Source organism: Struthio camelus, chromosome 20 (genome assembly GCF_040807025.1).
Source record: "Struthio camelus isolate bStrCam1 chromosome 20, bStrCam1.hap1, whole genome shotgun sequence".
In the NCBI taxonomy this organism is placed as follows: domain Eukaryota; kingdom Metazoa; phylum Chordata; class Aves; order Struthioniformes; family Struthionidae; genus Struthio; species Struthio camelus.
The window spans coordinates 6456454-6481847 of record NC_090961.1 but is presented as its reverse complement, the minus strand read 5'-3'; the positions used below and the strand labels follow the sequence as shown (position 1 = coordinate 6481847).

The 25394-nt window shown below is 56.2% G+C and overlaps 1 protein-coding gene across 1 annotated transcript in view; it reads left to right on the top strand.

Moving 5' to 3' along the window:
* The window catches only part of HMCN2 (hemicentin 2), a 56257-nt gene that overhangs the window by 7066 nt on the left and 23797 nt on the right, over nt 1–25394 (top strand). The window contains exons 10-43 of the mRNA XM_068914987.1: nt 165–286; nt 425–697; nt 955–1096; nt 1883–2010; nt 2118–2231; nt 2346–2495; nt 5639–5833; nt 6232–6327; nt 7194–7321; nt 7642–7786; nt 8612–8724; nt 9030–9186; nt 9487–9652; nt 12335–12462; nt 13219–13491; nt 13629–13712; nt 15216–15407; nt 15683–15813; nt 15906–16053; nt 16680–16806; nt 16937–17091; nt 17493–17771; nt 18318–18593; nt 18919–19027; nt 19502–19671; nt 19836–19990; nt 20494–20590; nt 21081–21176; nt 21625–21801; nt 22179–22333; nt 22722–22845; nt 23146–23321; nt 23652–23748; nt 25015–25134. Of these exons, the coding sequence (XP_068771088.1) occupies nt 165–286; nt 425–697; nt 955–1096; nt 1883–2010; nt 2118–2231; nt 2346–2495; nt 5639–5833; nt 6232–6327; nt 7194–7321; nt 7642–7786; nt 8612–8724; nt 9030–9186; nt 9487–9652; nt 12335–12462; nt 13219–13491; nt 13629–13712; nt 15216–15407; nt 15683–15813; nt 15906–16053; nt 16680–16806; nt 16937–17091; nt 17493–17771; nt 18318–18593; nt 18919–19027; nt 19502–19671; nt 19836–19990; nt 20494–20590; nt 21081–21176; nt 21625–21801; nt 22179–22333; nt 22722–22845; nt 23146–23321; nt 23652–23748; nt 25015–25134 (5198 nt within the window). The remainder of the gene's footprint in view (nt 1–164; nt 287–424; nt 698–954; nt 1097–1882; nt 2011–2117; nt 2232–2345; nt 2496–5638; nt 5834–6231; nt 6328–7193; nt 7322–7641; nt 7787–8611; nt 8725–9029; nt 9187–9486; nt 9653–12334; nt 12463–13218; nt 13492–13628; nt 13713–15215; nt 15408–15682; nt 15814–15905; nt 16054–16679; nt 16807–16936; nt 17092–17492; nt 17772–18317; nt 18594–18918; nt 19028–19501; nt 19672–19835; nt 19991–20493; nt 20591–21080; nt 21177–21624; nt 21802–22178; nt 22334–22721; nt 22846–23145; nt 23322–23651; nt 23749–25014; nt 25135–25394) is intronic.

The following is a 25394-nucleotide window of genomic DNA, read 5'->3' as shown; positions in this document are numbered from 1 at the left end:
ACCTGCATAATTCTGCTGGTGTGGGTGTACCCACCTGCCCGAATGGGGCGAGATGGTGGTGATTTTGTTCTAAATCTCGGCGTTTTGAAGTAGGATAGTGGCATGGCAGTCCCAGCTTGGTGACCTGGGGATGAGGGTGACCCTGTGGTTTCTTTCTTCTGTAGAGGTTCAGGGAACAGCAGCTGGCTGATTCCTGCGGTCTCCAAGAGTGATGAAGGTTTTTATGAGTGCACAGCCACAAGCAAGGTTGGGGCGACACGGGCTCGCACCTTCGTCTCTGTCACAGGTCGGTACTTTTCGCCTCTTGTGCCGAGTGATATCTGGCAAAAGCTCGGTGCTTTGGGGCTTGGAGGTACCTTGGCCTAGAGCTGGGGATGGGCTCGTCATAGGGGTGCGCTCTTGATTTCCCATTGGCTTGTTGCAGAACCGCCACCACGTCTCATAGCCCCGGGGAACATCACAGCTCTGCCCGGTCAGGACGTGGTCATGTCCTGCACCGTTCTGAGCGACGTCCCATACAACCTAACCTGGAGCTGGGACTGGAAGGGGGTGCAGCCGGAGGACAGCAGGACGAGGCTCCTGCAGAACCGTTCGCTGGAAATCAGCAGTGTGCAGCCGGGGGACGGGGGCCAGTACAAATGCATTGCGCGCAATGCCCATGGGGCTGCCAGCGCCTCTATCTGGCTCTTGATCCAGGGTAAGCTGTCCCCCACGCAAGGCCACGGCTTGGCTTTTGTGTTCAGCAGCAAGGTTGCTAAGCGAGCAGTGCTTTGTGGCCTGGGTTTAGTTGCGCGGGGAGATTTGAAGCCGCAGGTCCTCTCAGGAGCCCCAGATGAGCAAGTTTCACCTTGTCCTGGTTTTGATTGGTGCTAGTCTCGGGGCAGGGGGAAGGAAGAGAGGGAGCTGAGCAGGTTGCACCCCAGGGCCTGAGTCCTTCTATTCCGCCCCATGCAGAGGCACCATGGGTGAAGGTGGACTTGAGCCCCCAGCGGTTCACCAAGGGTGAAGAGCTGAAGCTGAACTGCACAACAGGGGGCCACCCCCCACCACGGACCACTTGGAAGCGCTGGGGCAGGGCCCTGGAGGAGGATGAGAGGTAACCTGCAGAGCCTGCTCCGGAGCCAGGCTCAAACACCCAGCAGCTGGGATCTCATGCTCCTGGAGGAGCTTCTTGTTCCCTGGTGTAGGAAGGGGGGTGCAGGTGGTGGCAGAGGGGAATGGGTGCTCCATAGATGGACAGGGAGCTCTCGGTAGGAATATCTTACTGAGTGACACGTGCTCTCTTTAATCTCATTGTGTCCTGTGGTCCCCTTGGAGAGATGCACAGGTTGGTGGAAAAGGGTTTGCAGTGGCTCCCGGCTCTGGAGAGATGAAAGCATTGGAATATCCCCAACCCATGCCCCCGAGATGGTCAGCATGCTGCCAGTCTTAATTTCATGTTTAATTTTAAGGCATCCTTCCTTATCCATGTCACTGTCCCCACCAAGGGTAACTTGAGGGGAGGAGGAGCTGAGCTCTTGTAAGCCCAGTGTGGACTCGAGCCTCAAAATGCTATTTATGTTTTGCCTTAATTTCTGCTTTTGGCTTCCTACCTCCCTGCTCCGTGTGAGACTGTAAACACTTGAGTGGACTTTGGGGAGGGTTTTCCTTTCCTTTAGATATGAAAAAACCCCATTACTCAATGCTTTTTCCCTAATTTAAAGCAATATTCTCTCCTGCAGTAGCTAAAGCATTTGCATTTCAGTGCAAAACTGGATCTATCAAATGGCCAGTGAACTTTTCCTGGGTGAAAGATGGCTTTAAGCCTGCTCATTTATTTCAACACTTTCGTCAGACCCATTTCTACGGGGTTCATTTCTCCCTCTCTTTCTGTTTGACCCAGGGTTTTTGTCGATGCGCAGGGTACCCTGCACATCACGGCCGCGGTCCCAGAGGATGCGGGGAACTATAGCTGCCACGCCAGCAGCCTGCTGGGCTGGGTCAAGCGAGCCGTGGCTCTGGAGTATACTGGTACCGACTGCCCCCTCCACTAGTGCTCCCTGCTGCTCCCCGAGATCCAGGCTTCCTCCTAGCTGGCAATAACCCGAAGCCGTTTCTCTTCTCCCCCACGGGCACAGAGCCTCCCGTCATCGTGGCAGTGACACCTGCAGTGAAGGCCCTGGTTGGGGAAGATGTGGTCCTGGAGTGCTGGGTTTCAGGGGTCCCCGTGCCCCAGATCGTCTGGTACAGAGGTGAGGCTGGGCTGGGGGATTGCTGCTCCCGGCCAGGGGGATGCCGGGTCCCGGCTGTGCTGTGGAGGCTCCCTGGAGTGTAGGTGCTCGCGTGGGGCATCTCCCCATGTGCAGGTGAGCAGGAAGTGGTGACATCCCCCGGTGGCATGCAGCGTGGTGTCCTGCAGCTCCAGGCCGTGCGGGAGGAGGACTCGGGCGAGTACATCTGTGAGGCCCTCAGTGAGGCTGGTGTCTCCTTCGACAGCATCACGCTGGACGTGGGGTGTAAGTCTCTTCCCCTGTCAGCAGGTTTGAGGTTGCACCTGAGCGGTAAAGGCTACCGCCACCTCTCTCCCTCCCACCTGAGTTTCCCACTTACTCCTTTCCAAGTTTCATCTTCCCCCCAAGCCACCAGGGTTTCCCAGGGCAGGGATGGCAGCACTTTGCTGCTCTGCACAATGCAGGCTGAAGCCTGGCAGCACCTCCAATGCTCGAGCAAGAGGCCACACAGGACTTGTGTGAGTGCTGCTGGGTGGGACATGAAGGCTTGGGGCAAGACTGGAGATACAAAATGCAATTACTTACAGTGCAATTAAACTGAGGTGGAACCTAACTTTTCTAGGACTGAAAATCCAGCCAAATAATATTAAGAGTATCCCGCCAAAAGCAGAAGGGCTGGAATGGCCTGGGGATGTGAAGGTGGGGGGGTCCGAGTAGGGGCACAAGGCTCAAAGCAGAAGAGCGTTAACGGTGGAAAAGTGCAAGGGGGTTTTGCTGAGCAAATGGTGTGCTGACCTAGGAGAGGTACAGGGGGAGAAGGTGCTGGAGGGCTGTGGGTTTGTCGGTTTGGGCTTGGAGTGGGGACCTGTGCTGGTCCCAGAGGGACGGTGCTGGTCTGGCAGAGCTAAAACCATTCAGCAAGCAACTGAGGAGGGATGAGACTTGAGGGTCTGCAGACGCTGCGCTTGTCTCCCCAGACCATCGCTACTGCCCTCCTTTGTGGCCTGCTCTGTCTTCCTCAATGTGTCCCAATGTTGCCAGGGCTGGCCCTGGGCCCCACCGTCCCCTGGGGCGGGTGCCAAGACCCCTGCACTGTGCTGGGGCTCCAGCTGCAGCCCTGTGGCCTAGCGTGGTGGTGGTGGTGGTGGTGGGGATTTCCTCGGGAGCAGGAACTGGCTGAACGCTGTCATCCCCAAGGGTCGGTGCAGCTGGGCTGGCTTGGTGCCGGCTTGCTTTGCCGTCAGCACGGGCTGATGAAACGCGGCTGGGGGCCGATGAAATGTGGCTGGCCGCTCTCAGCACTGCAAGCGAGTGATGGGCAGAGGAAAGCATGGGGGGAACCCCAGGAGCCTTATGGCATGGCCCAAATGGGATTTTGGGAGTTACCAGCTCCCACCTGGGAGCAGAAGCGCAGCCTGCTGTTTGGAGGGACCTCGATACCCGATTGGTTTTGAGGAGCTGATATCTGGATGGAGGCAGTAGGACTGCAAAGCCATTCCCCTTGATTGCTGCTGCAGAACACCCCAGCACCCTGTGCATGGGGAGGGGACGCAGCCTGCTTGCTTTGGGATGCTGTGCTGAGAGCACGGGCTGTGGCACTTGCTGGACATCTCCCGTCGCCCCAGGGGCTGGGAGGGTGATGCTGGGTGGCCGGCGACTTCCCCTGCCTACTTGCAGCTCCTGCGCCCAGCATCGCTCCCTGGCCATGAAGCCCCGGCTCTGTCCTCCGCAGCTGAGGTCTGGCCAGCCGCACTGGCTCGCGCCCCGGCCCCGCTCCTCGCGCGGCCAGAAGGCTGCTGGCCAGCCCCTCCCCAGCCCCAGGGACCTACGCCTCCTCTCTGCTACGGACCGAACCCATTAGGAGACCCCATTACTGCTGGGCCGTCCCCTGAGCCCATTACAGCACGGCGAAAGCATTCAGCCTGGCCACGTGGATGCAGCCCTGGCTGCCGCTGCGCTGCAGGTGAGGCGGCTGCAAGCTGCCCCGGGAGCCTGTCTGATCCCTACTGGCCTTGAGTAGGGGACAGGGACGCAGGACAAGCTCTCTCTCCTGTCTTGACGCTGGAAAGCCTGGCCTCTTGCTGTCTGGAGAGGAATAGGGAATTGGGGTTGTCCAGGCAGATAGCTGCCTTTGTGGACGGGTGAGGAAAAGGAAGGGGTATGTGTGTCTAACAGCTGGAGCGGGAGCAAAGGCATGGTCCTGGCTGCTAGTTAGAGAGGAGCAGCTGTCCAAAGAGTCCATTAGCTGAGGAAACGCCTCTTCTGCTGTGCTGGTGGGCTTCTCCTGCCTGCTGGGAGCTCAGGACAGCTGCGGGCTTTCCATGTGCTGATGGGGCCAACAGCAATGCCCCTTGCGGGGTGTGCTGCAATCCCAAACCCTGCCAGGCTGGAAAGGGGAGAATAAAGGTAGCCTTCTAGGTCTGGATCTGGGGGCAATGAGCCAGCACCAGTGTTGCATGGCCATGAGCTCTGCTGGGGGTGTGGGTGCTGTGTCACGGGGGTTGCACTTGCTGCATTGTGCTTAGCACTGCCTGGGGCTGAAGTCCTGCTGCTGGGCACTTTTCCATGGGGAGGGCTGCAGCTGGTTAGCTGCTGCAGCTTTATTTTATCCTGCTGGAGCTCTGCTGCAAAACTGCAGTTGGATTTGGTGAGAGGCTGGGTGTGAGCAGGCAGGAGTTGCCTGGGGACATCCAGAGTGTCTGGGCTCTGAATCCCGTGTCAGGGAGGAGGCCCTGCCACGTCCGTGTCGCAAATAGCTCCAGCTCCATCATGATCCTTCTCCGTAAAGCTGCCAAAAGGTCTTGTCCTGGAAGCTAAAAGTTTGCATAGCAGCGCTGTCACACACGAGAAACTGCAGGACCTGGTAAAGCACAGACTCACCGAGCGCTTCTTTTCCTCAGCTTCATCCTCTTTCAGGTCCCAGCTCTCCTTGCCCGGGGGCTGGGGTTGGTTTGTGCCTGTGATGTGGATTAGAGCTGAGCTCAGCTCAACATAAGCACATGGCTCCTGTTAAACTTTCCATTTCAAGAAGCTGCAGATATCACTATCTCCAGGAGTCTGGTGGCTGCCACTGGGTTTCCTGAAGCCCTGGTGCCACATGCCTAGCAAGAATATCGGCTTTCCCATTTCATGATAAGTTGGAAGAAATACCGCAACAGGTGGAGGAAGAGGAGTTCTCTGAGTATAATGGAGAGGTGTGGAAATTGCGAAGGCAAAGCAGAGGGGTGTAATAGCTTTGGAAGAGGTCAAATGCTTTGACTCAATCTTGTAATTTTTTGGAGGACCTGACCTGTAGGTTTTGCAGCCCTGTCTCCTCTCTGGGCGAGGGTGCACAGAGAGCCTGAGGCAGGGAAGCCGGGGTGCCATCCACCAGAGAGGTGTAAGGGGATTTAGACCTGCCTGACACTCTTTGCTGCTCTCTCCTTTAGCTGCCCCTCGGTTTTCCGAGGACCCAGAGGATGCGTCAGTCGAGATAGGGGAGAGCGTGAGCCTGCTGTGCCGTGTCGAGGGCTCTCCCCCACCGCGGATCGCCTGGTCTCGGCAGGACGGGAAGCCCATGGTGGGCCAGCACAGGCTGTTTGATGTTTCCAGCCAGCTGGAGGCCAATGAGCTCTTCATTGCCAGTAAGAGCGCTGCACGTGTGCCTGTCTGGTGTCCTGCCCGCATGCCCGGATGCAGGCTTACGAAGCGTGCGCTCTTCCAGCCTATTCTCACTGTGTGTTGCACAGCCGCATCCTGCTGCTAGTTTTTTTTTTTTTCTTGGCAGTGGGATTAGCCCCCATGCCCTGCCTTTGCAGTAGTAAAGCACTGATGCTGTATGCGTATTTGCACCTTCTACTCATTTGTACTCCGTTATTTGGTTCTAGCTGGTGCTGCAAGCCTCGGATGCAATGGCACAGCAGTGGGGCAGGGGAGGGTGGTTTAACCCCAGCTTGTTGCAGGGCTTTCCAGCTCTACCGGGCTGAGGCTGGAGATGGGCACCTCCATGTTGCCTGGCTGAGACATCTCTGCTCTGTTCCAGGCGCCTCACTGGATGACCAAGCCATCTATATCTGTGAAGCCCAGAATGAGTTTGGGAAGATCCGAGCAGAGGTCAAGCTTGCAGTCACCGGACACGGTTTGCTTTTACGTGGTTTCATTGGTGTATTGATTCCAGTGAGGCTCATGGCATGGCTGAAGCCAACGACAGCCCTGTCAGTGGCTCTGGGAACGGCAGAGCTGTGTTGTCATGTCTGCTCCCAAGCTGGAGGTGGGGAATTCCCACACTGCATAGTGTGAACTCCCTTCCCTGGTTCAGGGTTCAAGTACAGCCCTTCAGTCTCTTGGCTGAATGCACTGATACGTGCTTGAACCCAATTTATGGTCAAATATCCCAAAACTCTTGGAGGAGCAGAATTTCACTTTGGGCTTGTGCTGGTCCAAGGTCTGGACCTTGGAAGAAAGGCGATCCAGAGGCTCGTGATCATTCATTGCAACTTGTTACAGCTACGTTCCCCGTGGGCCGTCTGCCGGCACCGAACAGCCTTCGGAGCTGGGGAAAGCAGGCTCTGTTGCCGGCTCCTTAGCTGGGAAGAGGTAACCAGATGCAGCCGTTGGGGGCTTGTGCAGTAGACAGCAGGCAGCAGGCTATTGAATTGCACTGTGAAATAAGTGTCTGATGACACTACAGCCGAAAACTGCCACTCTAGGAGGCTTGTGGGGAGAGTCAGTGAAACAATGCATGAGGCAAGGGTAAGCTGTGTGGTCCAGGAAGGCAAGAAGCTGTTCATGCCTTCTTCCATGCATAGCTCCAGGTGGGAGAGGGCAGCAGGCCCCTGCGTGGTCCATGCCACTCTGCCTCCGGAGCCTGCTGGATGCTCAGGTTACCATGGAGGTTACCATGGAGGTTAATTCATAAAGCTGAGAAGCAGTAGATCTGCTCTCCAGAGTGTTTGCAGCCAATCTAGCTTCAATGAATACTGCTTTCTCTTTCCCTCTCTCTAGCAGCCCCAGAAATAGCTCGCGGATCCCCAGTGATCCGCACTGTCAGAGGCCAGCCCGCCTCGCTGCCCTGCGTGATCCTGGCTGGGAAGCCTTTTCCAGCACGGCACTGGCTGAAGCACGGGCAGCCGGTGAGACTTTAGGGCTCTGCGCTGCTGGGATGGTGGGAGGGCAGCTGAGAACGCGGTCCTGCAGCAGCAGCTTTCCCGCCAGACATGGACAGGCGGTGTCCTCCTCCGACAGGATGAGCCTAGGTTCAAAGCTGTTGGTGGAAGACACCAAGAGACCATTTGGGTCCTCGTCTATGCAAGGGTAACGTGGTCCTTCACTGACTGCATCAGGACATTTCCACTCTTATTCAGGGACCAGTTTCTAGAGACATACTCAAGATGGAGTGATAAGGTCCGACCCTCGCCGTCTGTCCCACTCTCTGGTCTCTACTTGCATGCAGATAACCCCAGGCAGCCACTATTCTGTCCGCACTGATGGGAGCCTCCATGTGGAGCAGGTGTCGCAGGAGGATGCAGGGAGCTACACCTGCGTGGTCACCAATGCTGTTGGCTCGCACAGGCAGGATGTGTCACTGGTTGTCCATGGTGAGTGGCAGATGTGAGTTGTTCCTGCTGCCCATCGTTGCTCTGCTTTGAATGGTGGCAAGGGGGACGGAGACAAATGCCACCTGCACATCCCTCTATGCATCCCAAGTAGGACGTGGCTGCAGCTTTTGGACCAAGTGAGATTTTTCCAGCAATCTAAAAGAGCAGTTCCAATATGTCAGAGCAGGAAAACTCTGAACACAGGTTTCCAGATAAGCAATGGTCCCCGGGGCAGCGTGGTGTGACTACAAAGCAGGCTCAGAAAACATCTGTTGTCTGGCAACCCTGCAGAAGCTAACTAGCCAGGACAAATGAAATTTGATTCTGGACACGTGAAATTCAATTGCTTGCTGCCAGCCAAGCTGCTGACCTGCACTTAAAACTCCTGGCTGCGATGACAGAAAGGCATGTCCAATCTCTTACCGAGCCTAGGAAGTACAGTGAGGTCTGTGGGCCGACTTGACTGAATGCCGAGTGTTCAAGTTTTCATAAGGAGAAAACTTGGGGTGAGATTTCTGCTCCCATTTAGGCATGACCAGCCTGAAAAGCTGAGCCCTGTTGGAAACGTGGGAATAAACACCTCAAGGAAGCAGGGGAAACCCAGCCATCACATAGGGCTGAGGTTGCGCATGCACAAATAAAGGGTTGTGGGATGCTCCTAAAGTGTGCCTGGAGGGATTTGGGGGAGGGAGGTGAGTTTTCTGCTTGCAAGCTTCACTTTTTCTTAAGAAGCAAAGCAGAGCTGGGCTCTTTAGCAGATGTGGCTGCAGCCATGCAGCTGGGGTCGAGGCCCTGAGGACGAGGAAGTTTATCTTTTATTCCCAGTTCCTCCCAGCATTGAGCTGGGCCCTGCCCTTGTCACCGCCACGGAGGGAGCAGCTGTCACCCTGTCGTGCAATGCCACTGGTGTGCCACCTCCTACTGTCACCTGGGCAAAGGTAGGCGTGTTCCCCGGAGCGGGACATGGGCCTGCAGGGGACTGGCGCTGTGCAGGAGCAGATTACCGTCTTGATGCCAGACGGTCGGCAGGGGCCTGCCAGGTGCTGCTCCATGTGTTTGGACGGGATGCAGTGCACCAGGCAGACAGGCTGCTGGGGAGGTGGCACTCTCCACCAGAGCCTCCTGGGGAGCCAGGAGTGGAGAGGCAGCTTGTCTGACAGGTCCAAAGCAAGGCTCTGGCATTTGGGAAGCTCGGTTCATGGAGAGATTTTGGCTTGCTTTCTTCCTTCCCCTTTCCCTGCAGGGCACAGAGCCCATCTTGCAGAGCCACCATTACCACCTAGGCAGCAATGGGACCCTCCTGATTCCTTCGCCCTCTCCCAGAGATGCTGGCACCTACTTCTGCATGGTTACCAACGCAGCAGGCTCCTCCAGCCGGGAGGTGCAGCTCTCCGTCAGCAGTGAGTGCCCTGTGTGTGGCGGGGACTGAGCCAAGTGCCAGTGCCCGGGAAGGCCGCTCCAGAGGGTGGCTGGCAGAGCGCTAGCCCCAAGGCAATGGTGAATACACCCTGCCAACTCACCTAGTTTTCTCAATGGCCTTGGGCTCCTGCCTGCCGAGCCTTTTTTCCCTTGCTGAGTGTCGGACAGACTAAGCCGGCTGGGATTGCGGGCTGGGAAATGCGGTGGCCAGGGCTGTGGGGCAGCCAATACTCTCTCGGCTTGTGATGCCGGTTGTGCACTCTCTCTGTCCTGCTGTCTAGCGAAGCCCAGGATCAGCGTGAATGGATCACATGAGTCATCAGGCCCCATGACCATCCTGGCTGTGGTGGGGCAGGAAACCATCCTGCCCTGTGAAGTTCAAGGGTATCCCACTCCCTTGGTGGCATGGACCCAGGAGTCTCAGCCGGTGCCTCTCACCACTGCGAGGTAAGGCTGTGGCTTCTTGGCCTTATGTACCACCCTGAAGGGTGTCAGGCCTGTGAAGTATGGTAACAGTTTGGTATGCATCAGGGAGATGCCAAAGGGAGCACTTCTCTGGTTGTATTGCGCTGCAGCAAGGCCAAGAGCATCTCTGCAGCAAGGGTTGGAGAGCCCTTTCTGGACTGGCACCTTGTGGCTGCATTGGATCCCATGGTGCTGAGGCTGCTTGTGTCTGCCCCCAGGCTGGCAGAGAAGCGGGTCCCTGGGGGTGGCTGATCCCACTGGAAGGTACTTGACTTGCACTTGCTGCTGCTCTGCATCCAGATGGCAACAGGGTACCAGCGAGATGGAACTTTTTGAATACTGAAGGAGGAAGAGAGTGGCGTGGGGAAGGAGATAGGCCGTCAGGGAGATTGAGAGTGCTGCAGCCTGTGTGTTGTGTGTCTGGGATGCTGTGCTGGCCACCCCCACTGTTGAGTTTCTTGGTCTCAGCCCTGTGCCCGCCAGAGGTGCTGCCTTCCTCTGCACCGGCCAGGTCTCCATCAGCTATTGATGAGGCGGATCCTCCATATGGCTTCCAGCTAAAAGTGGCTTCTGGCTAGGGAAGCCGCTCTCCAAACACCCCCTCACTCCTACCTGACCTCACACTGGGTCCTGCTCCCAGTTTTGCAGCTGGCTTGAATTTGTCCACTGGACTAAAGCAAGACACTGGCTTTCAGCTCTGTGGCTTGGGCCCTTTTCTGTGAAGTTTCACCTCCAGCAGACAGCTATTTGCTGACATTCGCAGTGGAGAATCTCCACTTCGGCACGTTGCTTCTCTGTGGGGGGAAGGGGCAGCACTGTCCATGCGCAGGAAGAGATGCTAAAGCATGCAGATGTGCCAGGGAGGGGACTGCCTGTAAGGCAGAGAGGTCTGGCACTGAGGTTGTCTGAGAAGGAAATTTCCTACCAAGTCCTCTGCAGCCCGTGCTCCTGGGAGCTGCCAGGACTAGGTACCTAGCAGGCTAGTTGTACAGGGGTGGGTCAGAGCAGGTGTCTAATAGGTGCTGCTTTGTGTTTAATCGATCCCTTTCTAACATGGCTGTTGAGCTACATCCCACCCCTGCAGACAGCATCTGGGCTTCTGCAGAGTGAGCGTCTCGCGGGAGAGTTCCTAGGAGTACAGTCGTGATGAATAGCCCCTGTAAAGCCACAGCTCCCTCCAACATGTGTGTGCAGAGGGGTCTCTTGTAACCCTCTCCTGGACTAAGCTGGTTTTAAAGGGATTTAAACCGAGCTTTAGTGCTCGGTAGCAGTGGGTCTTTCTTAGCATTTGCCATGTCTGGGTCAGGCCCTTAGCTGCCAACAGCACATAGATGTCTGGCGCTTCTTGACTTTGTGGGATTTAGGTATCAAAACATTTCCAGGCCCTAGGCCAAGGTTTGGCAGCAGTGCAGTCCTGAGCCTGGTGGCAGCTTTGTCTGCCTTGGGACATGGATTTAAGGCCCAGTTCTGTTCCAGCAGCTGATATCTGGAGGGCCAGATTCACTTGATGATGAGGCCGGTAACGGACAATCATTTGAAGCCATTTGAGGGGAGAAGACAACCTTGAGAGTGGTTGGATATGTGTTTATCAAGCATGTCTTGCTCTGTGACCAAGCAGATGGAGTTTAACCTTTGAAAATGGGACCTGCTTTGTTATATGTTAGCACCTTGCTGGAAGGGGCATTCTAAGATCGTGGATCCCTGATCTTGGGGTTAATCTCTTCTTTCTGCACCTGAGAATTGCTGTGGCTTGGGGAAGTGGGAAAGCATCCTGGCTTCCCTCTTCTTTTTGAGGGACTGTGTTGCCTTATCGTTCTTGTTTATCTGATTTCCTGTGTCTGTTCACAGTTCTTCTGTGCTCCTTTCTCCAGCTCTGCTGGGTTCAGCCGCCTGTCTTCATTTGCCTGAATGATTTATGGTAGTGCGCACTGAGGAATCTGCGGACGTGGGCTGAGATGATGTTATGTCTGTAGAGCCCAGACGATGTTGGGTCAGCACTGAGGGTGAAAGCATGGTCAGCTCCAGCTGCAGGGGCTGAATGTTTTGGAGAGCCCCCACCACCTTTGGGAATGACCTCCCAGCCCCTGGCTAGGGGTTATCTCTCATGCTGCTGCCTTGTGCTGAGCTCATGCACGGGCTGAGCAAAGGCATTTTGCATCTGTGCACAGCTCAGTAGGCCTCCTACTAGAGAAGGCATGTGGACCTTCTCACTGCCAAGCAGCATGTTGCTTTCTCTTGATTGTCAGCGTGGACTGTGTTATGACAGAAATTCTTTGTCAGCCAGCGCTTGGACTTATCGTCTCCTGGAAGAGCATGCAGAGTAGGCATAGCAGAGCTGTCTTCCAAGAGTTCTCTAGGTTTGAATATCCCTTGTCTCTGTAGCACCTGTGGGCAGCTCTCCTCCCCTTTAGCTCCCCAGTAGATACAGTAGGAGGAAGGCTTCATACCAGTCCCACACACTGTCACAAAGCCACCCTGACACAAGCAGGGGCTAAGCTGGAAGGATCCTCCAGATCCCTGCAGGAGCAGGTGATGGTGAGGCTTCATCTCTTAGCTCCTGCCCAGGGAAAAGCCAAATGAATTTTTAGAGCCCCAGGTGAAGAAGAGATGGCAGTCCTTCACCAGCAGGGTAAGATGCCAGTTGTCTGTTCCCTCTCCACATAGGTATAGCGTCCTCCCTTCGGGATCCCTCCGGCTGGCTGAACCCCGAGTGATGGACAACGGCCTTTATACCTGCACAGCCACAAACGCTGCAGGGAACGCCTCGCTCAGCTACAGCCTGGAGGTCCAAGGTACGCGTCCTTGCAGAGGCTAAGCCACGGCCTACGTGGCCAGCTTGCTAGCCTCCCTATCCGAGTTAACTCGGTTGGGCCCTCCTGAGGCTGAGAGACTACATCAACCTCTGCTTGGTGTCGCAGAGGACCCTATCATCTGACCTGGCACTGGGTCGCTCTCCTTCGCGTTCCCTTGTGTCCCGGCTGGCTCATGAGCCAGCATGCTGCTTCCCTGTATGAGCTGGGATGGCTCAGGGGGCCTGTCTGAAGCGCTGGGGTTTTGGACAGGCGTATTGCTTGTTCTGAAAGACCTGTGAGTGCCTGAGCGAGGGTGAGTGATGCCAGTTGTCATCATCTTAAATTGTGATGCTCCCCAGTGCTCCCACCCTTGTTACCCCTTGGGGTCTGTACATAAAGCCAAGCTCCTTGGGACAGGCCACTGTGTGAGGCTGGCAGGGGCCCTCTGAGCATCTGCCCACAATGATTTAGCCTGAGATGGGAGAGGGCAGCTTTCTTGTGCACTCCATTCCAGCGCCAGCCCCTTCACTGGAGGCTGGGAAAGCTTCCAGGTCTGCCCAAAATGAACCTGCGGACATTTTTGTCATTTCTGTGCTGTCTCTGTTTCACTGTTGAGCCAAAATAGGGCTCTGCCTACCCTCCCATCCCTGAGAGTGTGTAATGGCCGTTGTGTCGCCTTGGGGAGTTGCAGATTGTGGGCATGGCTCTCTACTTCTCTTTTCAATGCAGTGTTCCCCTCCTTTCTTTCTGTCCCAGTCCCACCACGAATTCGCCCCATGCCCGAGGTCCTTCGGGTGCTGGCGGGTCTCCATCTGGAGCTGCCCTGTGTGGCTCATGGGGACCCCATCCCCCACCTCAGCTGGTCCAAGGATGGCCACCCCCTGAGTGTGGGCCAGGGGGGTTCCCTGGAGGGGCCCGACGGGACAATCAGCATCGAGGACGTGCAGGTCTCCAACTCGGGACGGTACCGCTGCATTGCCAGCAGCAGCGCAGGGCAAGATGTTGTGGAACTGGCTGTAGAAGTCCTGGGTGAGTGCCGGGTGTTGTGCTGCCCCAGGGGGGCTTCTGCTGGGGCCAGAGCCCTGGCACCCAGCCCCACGAGGCAAGGAAGGAGCTGGGCTGGTGGGGCCCTGCTGACCCTGCACGAGGGTGACTTTTTCCCTCAGAGCCCCCGTATCTGGAGGATGGCACAGAGGCGCTGCTGGAGAGGGTTCTCCGTGAGAATGTCACCATGGCGTGTCCCGTCAAGGGTAAGAGACTCTGCGGCGGGGAGGGTGCATCTCATCCCATCCTCTGATCTGTACACGTGGGAAATACTTGTCCATGGGCTAGCTGGTGTCCTTCTCCCCCACCCTTCATTAGGGATGGTGTTAATGGGGAGCAATTCTTGTTCCCGTGTTCGCGCACCACACATATTCCTTGCTGGAGGAGGTTCAACAGTACTTGCTCATGTCTGGATGGGGACCACCAGGTCACTATCCAGCAAGGAATGAGGCATCTCACCAGCTCCCAGGTTTCTGAGGCAGATAGTCTTGTTGCCCCCATGGCAGATCAGTAGCACAACTGATGCTCTTCTCCTGCATGGCTCCTCCACACCCTTTGCTAGGAAGGACCCTCTAAAAATAGTTCTTGCTCAGCTCGTCAGGTTCCTCTGGGGAGCCTGAAGTCTCCTCTTCAGCATCTCCAACGTGTAGAGTGGAAGCACGGGGGCAGGCTCTTCCTTGATCTCCTTGGGTGCACAGTCTCCTTTCTCCTGGGCTGTTCAGACCTCTTGCAGATGGGTTATGAGCCTTGGTCTGGGTTTGGGAATGAGCCAAAATCCTGTACAGGCATCTTTTCTGCTTACATATCCTCTCTCCTTCCTTACTGCCATGCTCTTGTGCTCCTTTCTTTGGGTTCAAGCCCGAACTCTGGCGCTCCCTGCTTTGGTAACAGGTAGATGGTGCAGAAATAGCTGATCAGTGCAAAGCTAGCAGGAACACGCTGAAGCGCCTGATCATGCCTGGGTAGCCTGTGCAGAGCTGGTGCGTGTTATAGACCTGCGTTCCTGTGACTTGTCTCCAGCTGCCTGTGCTGCTTTCTAGCTGTTCCGGGCAAGGAAAAGCCTCAGAACCTGCAGCAGCAGCTGGAAATGAGGAGTCTAGTCTGCTTTTTATGTATTTATTTTTACTTTTCCCAGAACAAAAAATGTACTGCAAAAAGTGGTCTGTGGGTTGGGTGGTGGTGGCTGATGGAGCCATGGCTCTGCACATGGCAGGCCACTTCCCTGCAGTGCCTGGGCCTGCGGGCGCTGCCGGGTGCTGGGCTGCAGCGCTGCATAAGGAGCACCATCGTGTGGCTGTGACGCACTGTACAGGGGATGCCTGCGGCATGGCCCTCGGGGCTCCACGTGTGTGGATGAGGCCTACGGGCAACTGGGGCAGAGATGAGGGGAGAGCGCGTATGCGTGAAGGGGGAGTCTGGATCCGTGCTGTGGGGAGCTGTGCAAACTGAGAAAGAGGATGCCCTTAAGCAGCAGTGGGATCTCTGAGGAGGAGCAGGGAAGCGTGCTAGCCTTTGCCAGGCAAGGCAGCACACTGATGAGACGCCAGGCTCCGAGAGTCCTGAGGATCGATGTGGATTCTCCAGACATCCCAGCATGTTGTACAGCTGTTGGATGTTGGTGGAGAGACCTGTTGGTGGGAGATAGGGCACCTATAGCTGGTACTACATGGGGTGTTCATGTGAACATCCGTTGCCTTGCATTCACACAGGGACCCCCATGCCATCTGTTGTCTGGCTGAAGGACTCAGTGGAGGTACTGGGCACCATGCCGGGTGCTGCAGTGCTGGATGAGGGCTCACTTGCGATCCAAGCTGTCCAGCCCAGCGACAGTGGGGATTATACCTGCCTGGCAACCAATGAAGTGGGCTCCGTGAGCCGGACAACCAGGCTGCTGGTATACGGTATGCTGGCCCACCCTGGGTCCGAGCAGGGGAGACTGTTCCTATGTAAGGCCTCCAGGCTAGATCAGATGCCCCTGGTTGGGTTGTGCTCCATGTGCCCAAATGGGATGAGCACTATCCTTGCTGCATAAGTGGTGAGAACCACTGTGGGGGCTGGGTGGTGGGATAAACTGGCTATTTTCTCGTCTGCATGTGGGGACCTGGGGGCAGATCAGCAAAGAAGCCAAAAGTCATCTTGCGTCCCCAGCGATGTCATCGCTCTTGCCTTCCCTCAGCCCCACCAAAGATGGCAGGAAGTGGCCTGCAGGAGAACATTTCTGCTGTGGCCAGCCAGGCTCTGACGCTGAATTGCAATGTTTCCGGCACCCCCGTCCCCACCGTTGTGTGGTACAAAGATGGGCAGCTGGTGAGTTCCTGGAAGATGAGATACAGCCTCATGCCTTTCTGGGGTGCAAATAGCTGTCCTTGACACCTCCTTCCCTCCCTCTCTTTCTGCAGGTGGGGGAAGGCAGAGGCCTCCACTTCCTCCATGGGGCCCAGGCCCTCCGCTTCTCCAAGGTGCAGAAGGAGGATGCGGGGTCCTACACCTGCAGAGCTGAGAACAGGGTTGGAGAGGCCCACAGACACTTCACCCTGCTTGTTCTAGGTGATTCAGGTCCCTGTCCCCCTGCATCCAGCAGGAGCACCCATGGGGTCAGGAAGGGCTTCAAAGAGTGGAGGGACAAATTGTGCAGCCGGCTGGCCAGGGGCTGACCAGTCTGGGGTGGGTCCTGGTCCCTTGGTCCACTTCTAATGTGCAAGTGGCCCCACATGGGAGCAATAGTCCTCTATCTGGGCTCTCCTGAAGTCCAGAGATGTGCAGGGTAGGTTGGGGCCACTGAGTACAACTTTACTCCCTTCCCTTTGGAGTTTCTGTGCCCTGTCACCCCGTGCCCCAGCATAGTAAGGAACTCGTTAAAGTGACCCTCCAAATGCTCACCCTACAAACTAGCAGGTCCCTGTGCTCTGCACCACTTCAAGTGCAGGTCTCTGTTGGATTTGGCCATGGGTAGGAGGTCCTGGGTGGTTGCTCTACTATTGAACCTACTATTATCTCCTGTACCCGTTCTACTTCCCTATTTCCTATGATAATAGCACAAAGATGTGAAGAGGGTGGCAGAACCCGAGCATGTCCAGTACCATCTGACCATCCTGTCCCCGGTCTTTGTGGCTTGCGGGGAGCTGTGCTTTCCTCCTGCTCAGTCTCCTCTGTTCTTCATTCCCGCACCCCAGTCCCTCCAACAGTGTCAGGGCCCTGGTGGCCTCACAACGTCTCTGTGCTGGTGGGCTCCGAGGCAGTGCTGGAGTGTCGGACCTCAGGGGTGCCCCCGCCCCAGGTGGAGTGGCTGAAGGATGGGCAGTAAGTGAGCCGTGGCCAAGGCTCCAAGGACACTCCTAAGACCTCGTACCATTGCTCCGTACCCTGTGGACTCCATCCCTTGTTGTATGCTTGGTTCTGACTTCATTTTTGTACCGTTTTCTCCCTTGAGGCCTCTCCCCACTGTGGACTTTCACATCCAGCTCCTGGAAGAGGATCAGGTCTTGAGGATCGAGGATAGCCAGCCAAAACACCAAGGGAGGTATCAGTGCTTAGCATTCAACCAAGCTGGCCAGCACAGCAAGGCTTTCCAACTGCACGTTCTCAGTAAGTGCTTGGCTGCCCTTAGTGTAATAATCCTCCTTCACATCCAGCTCCCCAAACCTTTCACCTTCCTGGCTGCCTCTGGGGAAGATGGGAGGGGATTTCACCAGTGTACGACAGTGGGATATTGTCCTCTTTGGGAATGGCTGGGCTGGGGTAGACAAGCCAGTGCTGTAGGCAACCAGGATACCTGTCCTTGTGGGTGGATTTTGCCCCCACGTAAAGGATTCTGCACCAAACAGCCTGATGCGGTAAAGTAAGGTAGCTTTTAGGGCAGTAGGTTTCAATGCATGGGGGAATACAGGTATTTTGAGTTATATTTTGAGGCCCTTGGGAGCAAATAGCCTCAGGCAGTGGGCCAGGATCTCCCCACGTCACATCTCTGCCTGCATTTGCGTGGCCAGCTCCCCCCTTCATCCTGGACTCTAACAAGACAGTGGAGGTGGTGGTGCTGCTGAATCACTCCAGCGAGCTGTCCTGCGAGGCACAGGGCTCACCGGCTCCCAGCATCACATGGTTCAAAGACAGGCGTCCTCTCATCTCCGGCGCAAAGACCACCTACCTGAGAGGGGGACGTGTCCTGCAGCTGACCGCGGCCCAGGTGACAGATGCGGGGCTGTACACCTGCCGGGCCACCAACCCTGTGGGCACAGCGGAGAGGGCTGTGAGGCTTGAGGTTTATGGTAAGGCTCAGTCTCCTCACTTAATGTGCTTGCAAAGAGGAAGATAGCTGGCTGTCAAGAGCAGCTCCTCTAGGAAGCATTCACGGCTCATTGGCTGGTGCTTTGCTTTTTCAGAGAGGCCCTTTTTCTGTTGGTCTCCTCTTCAGCAGCTTTATGGTGGCTGTTGGCTATATTCAGTCATGTTAGTGCAGATGTAAATGTGTGTTTCTGGGATGATCTGTGAAATGGCAAATGCACTGCATGATATCACTTGTTGCTGGGAAGTGGGCTGGCTTTAGGAGCTGATTTCCCCAGTGACCTTGGCTGTTCCGGTTCACCTGTGACTCTGAGTTTCTGCTGAGCCAACTTGCCATCTCCCTGCGGGCTGAGCCTTGTGGACTGTGTCCTGGTGTTCCCTGATGGAGCCTGGCCCAACTGGAGATGGCATGGGCACCCAAGGCTCCCCAGGGCCTCCCTTGCTACTACCGTAAGCTTTGGAGACAAAGCCATAGCATCTGAGTTGTGTACTTTGCGCTCACACTCCCTTTGTCTCCTCTGCCCTTGCAGTGCCGCCGAATGTTGATGGCATGGCTGATGAAGATCATGTGGTGGTGGCGGGTCAGCCCTTGGAGCTCCTCTGCTCGGCCAGTGGCAATCCCCTGCCCGTCCTGACCTGGCTTAAGGACGGGGTCCCACTGTCTGATGACGCTGGGACCCTGCTCCTGGGAGGTGGCATGCTGCTGAGGGTTGAACAGGCTTCGGAGAGCTCAGCAGGGATCTACACCTGCTTAGCCAGCAGCCCGGCAGGCGACAGTGTGGTCCAGCACACGGTGGTAGTTCAGGGTACAGTGTCTGGACTCTTGCAGCAGAGCCTGGGTTGGCTGGAGGGGGGGCCCACAGTGATTTATGGACCAGCCAGATCTGCCCCTCTAACCGCATCATCTGCGGAGGGAGGGGGATGCAAAGATGGTGGCCTAAAACTTCAGCTTCTTTGAGAACAGAGAAGCGTGCAGTAAGTCAAACTCAGCTCCAAGCTGCTGTGAGTACTACTGTACCCTCCAAACCCCTAGCTACCCCCTTTTTCCTAGATCAGCATCCTGTCCTATGCCAGGGTCCAAGGCTGGGTGGAGGGTGGTCTTTAGCCTGTTGTCCTCTTTCCCCCCCCCAGCTCCCCCCCAGCTGCTGATCAGCGATGAGGAAAGCCACCTGATGGTGATTGCCAATGACTCTCTGCAGATTCACTGCCACGCCACAGGCTTTCCTGCACCCCAGATCCAGTGAGTACCGCAGAACAGCTGGGGGGAACTTGCCTCCATCTCCCTGAGCTCCCTTTAGGGACTGTGTAAGGTCTTGGGGATGCTCCACAGCTGGGCATATGAAGCTGTGCCAGTGACTGAGAAGGGGATCAGGATGAGCAATGGGGACCCCTGGCTTGGAGTGTCCCTTAGGGCGCAGAGCTTCTTCTTTTGGAAATATCTCCCACTACCTCCTCACCAATCCCCAGGGGATATATCCAGTAAAGAGAGGGAAATATCCCTCAGAAGAAGCTGGACAAAAACTTCCTGCAATGACTTTGTGAAGGGAGGCGTTCATTTCTGTTCCTTGCCTCCAGGATCCTGCACTGCCAGCCCCTTTTCAGGAGATGCTCACACAGTCCTCACTGTTAGCACCCTGCTGTACACCAGTTTCCTCTTTGGTGGGCAGAAACAGGGGGTGGGCTGAGGACTTGTTGCCTGCTCCCCTTGTTGCAGGTGGCTGAAGAACGGCCACCCGCTGGGTGAACTGGACGGAGCAGTGGTGTCTGAGGACGGCAGGACTCTGCTGATTCCCCACGTAAGGCTCAACGACGAAGGGCTCTACATCTGCCAGGGCAGCAACGAGGCTGGTGGAGCCCAGGCAGAGGTGCAGGTATCAGTGCAAGGTGAGCAGAGCACGTGGGGAGAGACTCGCTACGCTTCCTGTGTGCTGGAGAGGAGGTGGCTGGTCAAAGGGGGAAACAGGGAAAAGGAATGGAAAGCACTCGTGGATGCTTCCTGGTAGAAGAAATCTCCCCGGCCCCACTTTATCTTTCCCTCCCCTGGCTAGAGCGCCCGTCGGTCAGCATCATGGAGGGAAAGGGCCTCAGCGTGGCCCTCCGGCAGCCAGTGACCCTTCAGTGCCTGGCCGCTGGCACACCACCTCCGCAGCTCAGCTGGTGGAAGGATGGGGTCCTCTTGCCAGCCACAGGCCACTTCTTCCAGGTAGGGAGGCTACGCTTGGGACCAGGGTCAAATACAGAAGTGCTGATGCAGAGCTGTGTGCTGCGGGATATTTTATGGCAGGGTCTGAGCTGAAGCACTGGTCCTGGCGAGATGGGGCACATAGATCCCCTTGGACGGGGCAGGTGGGATGTCACGTTAGGGTTTTGCATTCTCTGGAGCACGCAGACCTCCCAGCTCAGAGCGGGCTGAGGACGCGACAGCTAATGGGCAAGGCCTCTGCCGCATGCTTGCTGGGCAAACCCTGCTTTGCTGGCTGCTGGGCTGGCCAAAAGTTTGGAGGAGAAACCCAGCCCTGGGATAGCAGGCGTAGGAAAGCCAAGCTGGAAAGCCACATCAGAGGTGTTGTGAAGGGTTCTGGAGGGGTAGGTGAGGCTCCAATGAGTGGGGAGTAAAGGTCCCCTGCTCCTGTTTTCAGCAGAGGGGACCTGGTTTGGGCTTGTGTGTGACTGACCCTAATCAGGAATCCCCTCTCCTGCCTCTAGATTGAGAAGGCTGACTTGATGGATGAAGGAGTCTATTCCTGTGTTGCAGTGAACCCCGCTGGGGAGGACAAGCAAGATGTGATGCTGAAGGTCCTAGGTGAGAAACCAGGCAGGGAGCTGAGATCCTGCCAGAATGAAATATCTCTTCCCGGGGGACAAATCAACCCAGGGAAGCAGGGCCATAAATCCTGATCCTTTCCCTGCTGGCCTTCGGCTAGCAAGGCTGACTCGGTGAGCAGCAGTGGCATGGCACAGGAGCTAGGTGCACCCCTGCCAGCCATCCTGCAGCCCCTCACAGACTAGGCCTGAACCCTCGCAAAAGAGAGTGAGACAAAGCAGTTTGTCCAGGGCTGGGCACCCACCCGGGGCAGAGCTAAGCCAGGGACTCGGGTGTCCTCTCTGCTGCTCTATCCAACACGTCGCAGTCCCAGAGCAGGGAGCAAGTGCAGCCATCCGACTCCCAGCCCGTTGCTCTGTCGAGACCAAGGGCATGCTGCAAGCTCTCTGTGTGCGTGGCCATCTCCTCCTGCGCGGCTGCAGCCGGTGCGGGCCATGCAGAGCTGATGACTGCCAGTGCTGGGTTGCAGTGCCTCCAAACATCGAGCCTAGTGAGTTGAATGTGACCGTCCTGGAGAACGCCACAGCATCCTTGCAGTGCCTGGCCTCTGGGGTGCCAGCTCCTGGTAAGTCAGTCTTCTCCCTTGGCTCTTACTTGCACCTCAGTTTTCCCTGGGCTCCTCTTTCCCCTGACAAGTCAGTGTCCCTGCTTCCAGCCCCGAGGCTGTTTGTGGACACCTCAATGGCTGCAGGGCGAGATGTTGGACACTTGTTAGGGAATAAAGGTGTCAGGGGCTGACTGGAAAACTCAGTATTACAGCCCAAGCTTTAATGGAGGGTTGAGCATGAATCTCAGAAATTTCCAAGGTCTGAAACCCTTGTCTCCTGCGTACCACGCTAGACTAACAATAGGTGAGGTATCTGAGCTGAGGAGTAAGGGGAAGCTGTGCAGCATAGTGTGCCCCTGAATAATGAAGGCCGCCTACCTGGGAGATATGGTTGCTTTGCTGCCCTCTTGGTGGAAAGGGAAGGCAGTGTTGCTCCTTCTAGCTCAGCTCTCTGCTTCCCTTCCAGATATAGCCTGGTACAAGGGATCTGAGCAGCTCTTGGCTGGGCCAGGCCTGGCCCTGTCTGGAGGTGGGAAGTGCTTGGAGATCCAGCGTGCCCAGACCTCCGACTCTGGGAGCTACCGCTGTGTGGCCTCCAACATGGCTGGTAGCACCGAGCTCTGGTACAGCCTGCAGGTGACCGGTGAGTCTGCTGCAAGGGGGGCAAGGACTGCAGATGTCTGAGAGCTGGGCACTGCCCCCCGGCAGCCCCTCACGGGTGCACAGGGCCAATTGGTCCATCCCAGCCCTTGGGTACATGCTTCTCTATGTATGGAAGATAGTTTAAGTGGAGACCCTGTTCTCTGCTCCGATTGCAGAAGGCAGTGCCACCCCAGTGGATTCCAGTCATGAAATCCTCCCCTCTCCATGTCCGTCCTAGCTAATATCCCAGAAAGCCTGGGCCCTAAGGGCTGGTCCACATCATGGCACTCTTGCTGTACCTCCTGCCTCAGCCACCATCCCTCCCTTTTTCATCCCAGTATTTCTGGTGATGCTCAGTGCTTGTTTTGGCTTCCCCAGTGCCCCCGCGAATTATATCTGGCCCCAGCCCCATGACTGTGATGATGAATGAGCCGGTGAAGTTGGAGTGTGACGCCATGGGGGTCCCTGCCCCGGTCCTGCTGTGGTTGAAGGATGGCAATCCCGTGTCCAGCATGGTGGCAGATGGGCCACAGGTGAGACTCCCTAAAACGGAGCTACTTGCTGGGAATGTCCCTCCAGGCCATGCAAAGATGTTCTCCTTCCCCATTCTGACTTTTAACAACCACATTGCCATGGCTGAGCGGATGCAATATTGCCCAGACCGGTCCCTGCGCTCAGTCCAGGACTCTACCTGGGAAGCATGAACTCTGCACCTGGGCTGGGCTCCCCAGCCAAGGAGGGGAGCAGTGAGCCTGCTGCACAGGAGGGCCTGCAGAGATGCAGCAAGGACAGGCTAAGGGCAGGCTTATGCCAGTCTGTTTCCCTATTCCTGTTTGCTGGCTTGCAGCCCCGCTGGCTGCACGTTTCTGTTTTTTCTGCTCATCTGGATTGTTTCTGTTTCCGGACCTGGGGGGAGCACAGATCATCTCCGGGGGGCGTGTGCTGTCCCTGCCAGCTGCTCGCCTTCTGGACTCGGGGACGTATGTGTGCGTGGCCAGCAGCGTTGTGGGAGAGGACAGGCAGGAGGCTACCCTCAAGGTGCGGTGTAAGTACAGCCCTCCCTGTGCACCTGCAGGCACCGCCAGGGCTGCCTTCCCTCCTTGCAGCTGCTGGCCATGAGGCTCAGAGGTGACACTCGTGGCTGCTGTGGGTCCCCTTGAACAGCCGGGGCGGGGGGTATGGAGCTGCTCTGACGTCCCCTCCCTGGGTAGTGCATAGAAGTGTTGGTGATCAGTGCCTGGGAAGGAGGTGGGATGGGGCAGTGCAGCCAGGACACCCTAACTAAGCAGATAGTTTCAGGAAGGCGTTTCCCTGTTGATCTTCTCTGGGGGTGGTTGTTTTCCAGTGCCACCCACTGCCTTGGGCGAGGAGCAGAACATCTCTGTCCTCGTCAACCAGTCAGCAGCCTTGGAGTGCTTGGCTCCTGGGGTAGCTCCTCAGGGGTCCCGCTGGCTGAAGGACGGGCACTTGCTCATGCCAAAGCCAGGAGTGCAGCTGTCTGTGGAGGGGACCACGCTCCAGGTGACATTTCAGAGCATTGCAGAGGATGGGAGGGGAAGTGGGGCTGCCAAGACCCTCGTCTCCCTCATGCCTGCCCTTGGGAGGGGGCAGAAGGGGATGAGGGGCCTCCCTTCCTGTTGACCACAGCTGAAAGGGTTGCTCTCAGCCCTGTCTAAGCCCTGAGCATGCTCCTTGTCCTGAGCCCCAAAGGCTTCAGACAGCACCAGCCCAAAATCCCTGTCTGGCTGAGGGGTCACGCAGGCTCCAGCTCTGCTGCAGAGCATCTTAGTACTCTCTGCCCCCAAAGAAAGCCAGGGAGAGTGAGTGCTTCAGCATTGCTTGTTGCCACAGATCAAGCGAGTTGACGTGCAGGATGCGGGCAGGTACACGTGCGAGACATCCAGCCACCTGGGCCACTCACAGAATCACTACAACCTCGATGTGTGGGGTAAGGGCTGTTTCAGCTGAAGCATCCCATTAGGGGAAAATATAATACATACGCACATGTGTGTGTGTGTGTGTGTGTGTATGTATGCATATATATGTGTAATACGCAGCTGAAGTAGTTCACTGCCTTGGAAAATATTAAGCCCAAAGGTTAAGGCTCTGCAAAATGATGCAGCTGGAGCTGGTAGGGAATCCCCTTTGAGACTAGGTGTCAGAGGAAAAAAGCCAATGTTTGCACGAGTCTTCCTTTGGGAAGATTTCAGTGATGATGGGGAAGTTATCTTTCTAAAATTTGGCAAGAGAGTAAAAATATTTCCCTGCCATTGCCAGGGCTTCTCTGTCACTTCTTTGCACTTGAACAGCAGAGAGGTTTCTGGAAGCATTGACTCCCTTCCCTCCCCCTGCCCAAGTCAGGAAGATGCTAATGGTGGTTCCTAGGCTGCTACCAAGATGGGAACCAGCCGTTTGCTTGCTGAAGTCAAACATCCTTGCAGCTTCGCAGCCGGTGCAGCATGTCCTCAGCTAGCTGGAGAGCTGAGGCAGGGCCTGGCTTTTCTCAGGGATGCCTTAGGCCAGTTGGTGGATGTCCTGCAGGCAGGTAGCCAGGGAATGGAAAAAATCCAGTTCTCCCGATATGGGTTTGTTCTTAAAATCCCTTCCCAGGGAAACGCTTGCATGTTTGGCCTGCTGTCCTGGCTCAGATGGATTGTTTGGGTTCTGCTGTTTTTTGTTTTTCGGGCGTTTCTGGGTGTTGGGTTTTTTCTTCCAAAAACTAATATCCCTCATGGGAAGGAGTTACCATTTTCCAGCTCGTTCTAATTATAAGCAACTGAAAACAAGGGCTGATAATGGAAAGTGTTAGCTAACCTTCACAGTGAGTAGTGCTACCTAATAAGGCTGTGTCTGGCCAACCTGAACTCGGCCTGACTGTGGCTGGCGCAGGATGCTCGGTCGTCTTGTGCTGTAGGCCACGTGCAATCAAAAGTATCTCTCCTATTTAATAGCTGGAAAGTCAATATTATTGTTTCTACATGGAGCCAGTGCAGAGCGGTGGAGTCTTGCCAGTTACTAGCAGCTTGCATAAGACCCAGGGGAGCCGTGAGTGGCGGGTAGCAAGCAGAGTTGAGTCCCCCATGGGGCTCAACGGCACTGTTCCCCGAGCGCGTATTGCCCAGCCAGCTGTCCTGGCGTTGCACTTGGCTCCATCATCCTGGTGGCTGTGCCCACGGCCTGATCGTCAGGTAGCTGCTCCTCTTGTGTCTTGCAGTGCCCCCGTCGTTCTCCTCGGCAGAGCCCGCCGCCGTGTCGGTGCTGGAAGGGCAGGTTGTCCAGCTGGCCTGCGAGTGCCACGGGATCCCCTTCCCCACCCTGACCTGGTGGAAGGACGGTAGGGTCTTTTTCCTGAACCTCATCCCACCTTTTCCAGATGTTGACCCACCCAAGGTGGGATCCTTGTGGGTGATGCCCATTGCACAGGATGAGGGCTGCTTGTACTAGCAAACGCTGGGCTAGATCTCAGAGCTGGTTTTGAGCCTATTTCTTGGGGCTTTCTGCTCCTGACATAGTTAAGCATAAAATCACTGCACACTGATCCTCTTGGAGCAAGAGGTGCTTTACTGTGAGCAGTATCCAGCTATCCCTTAGATG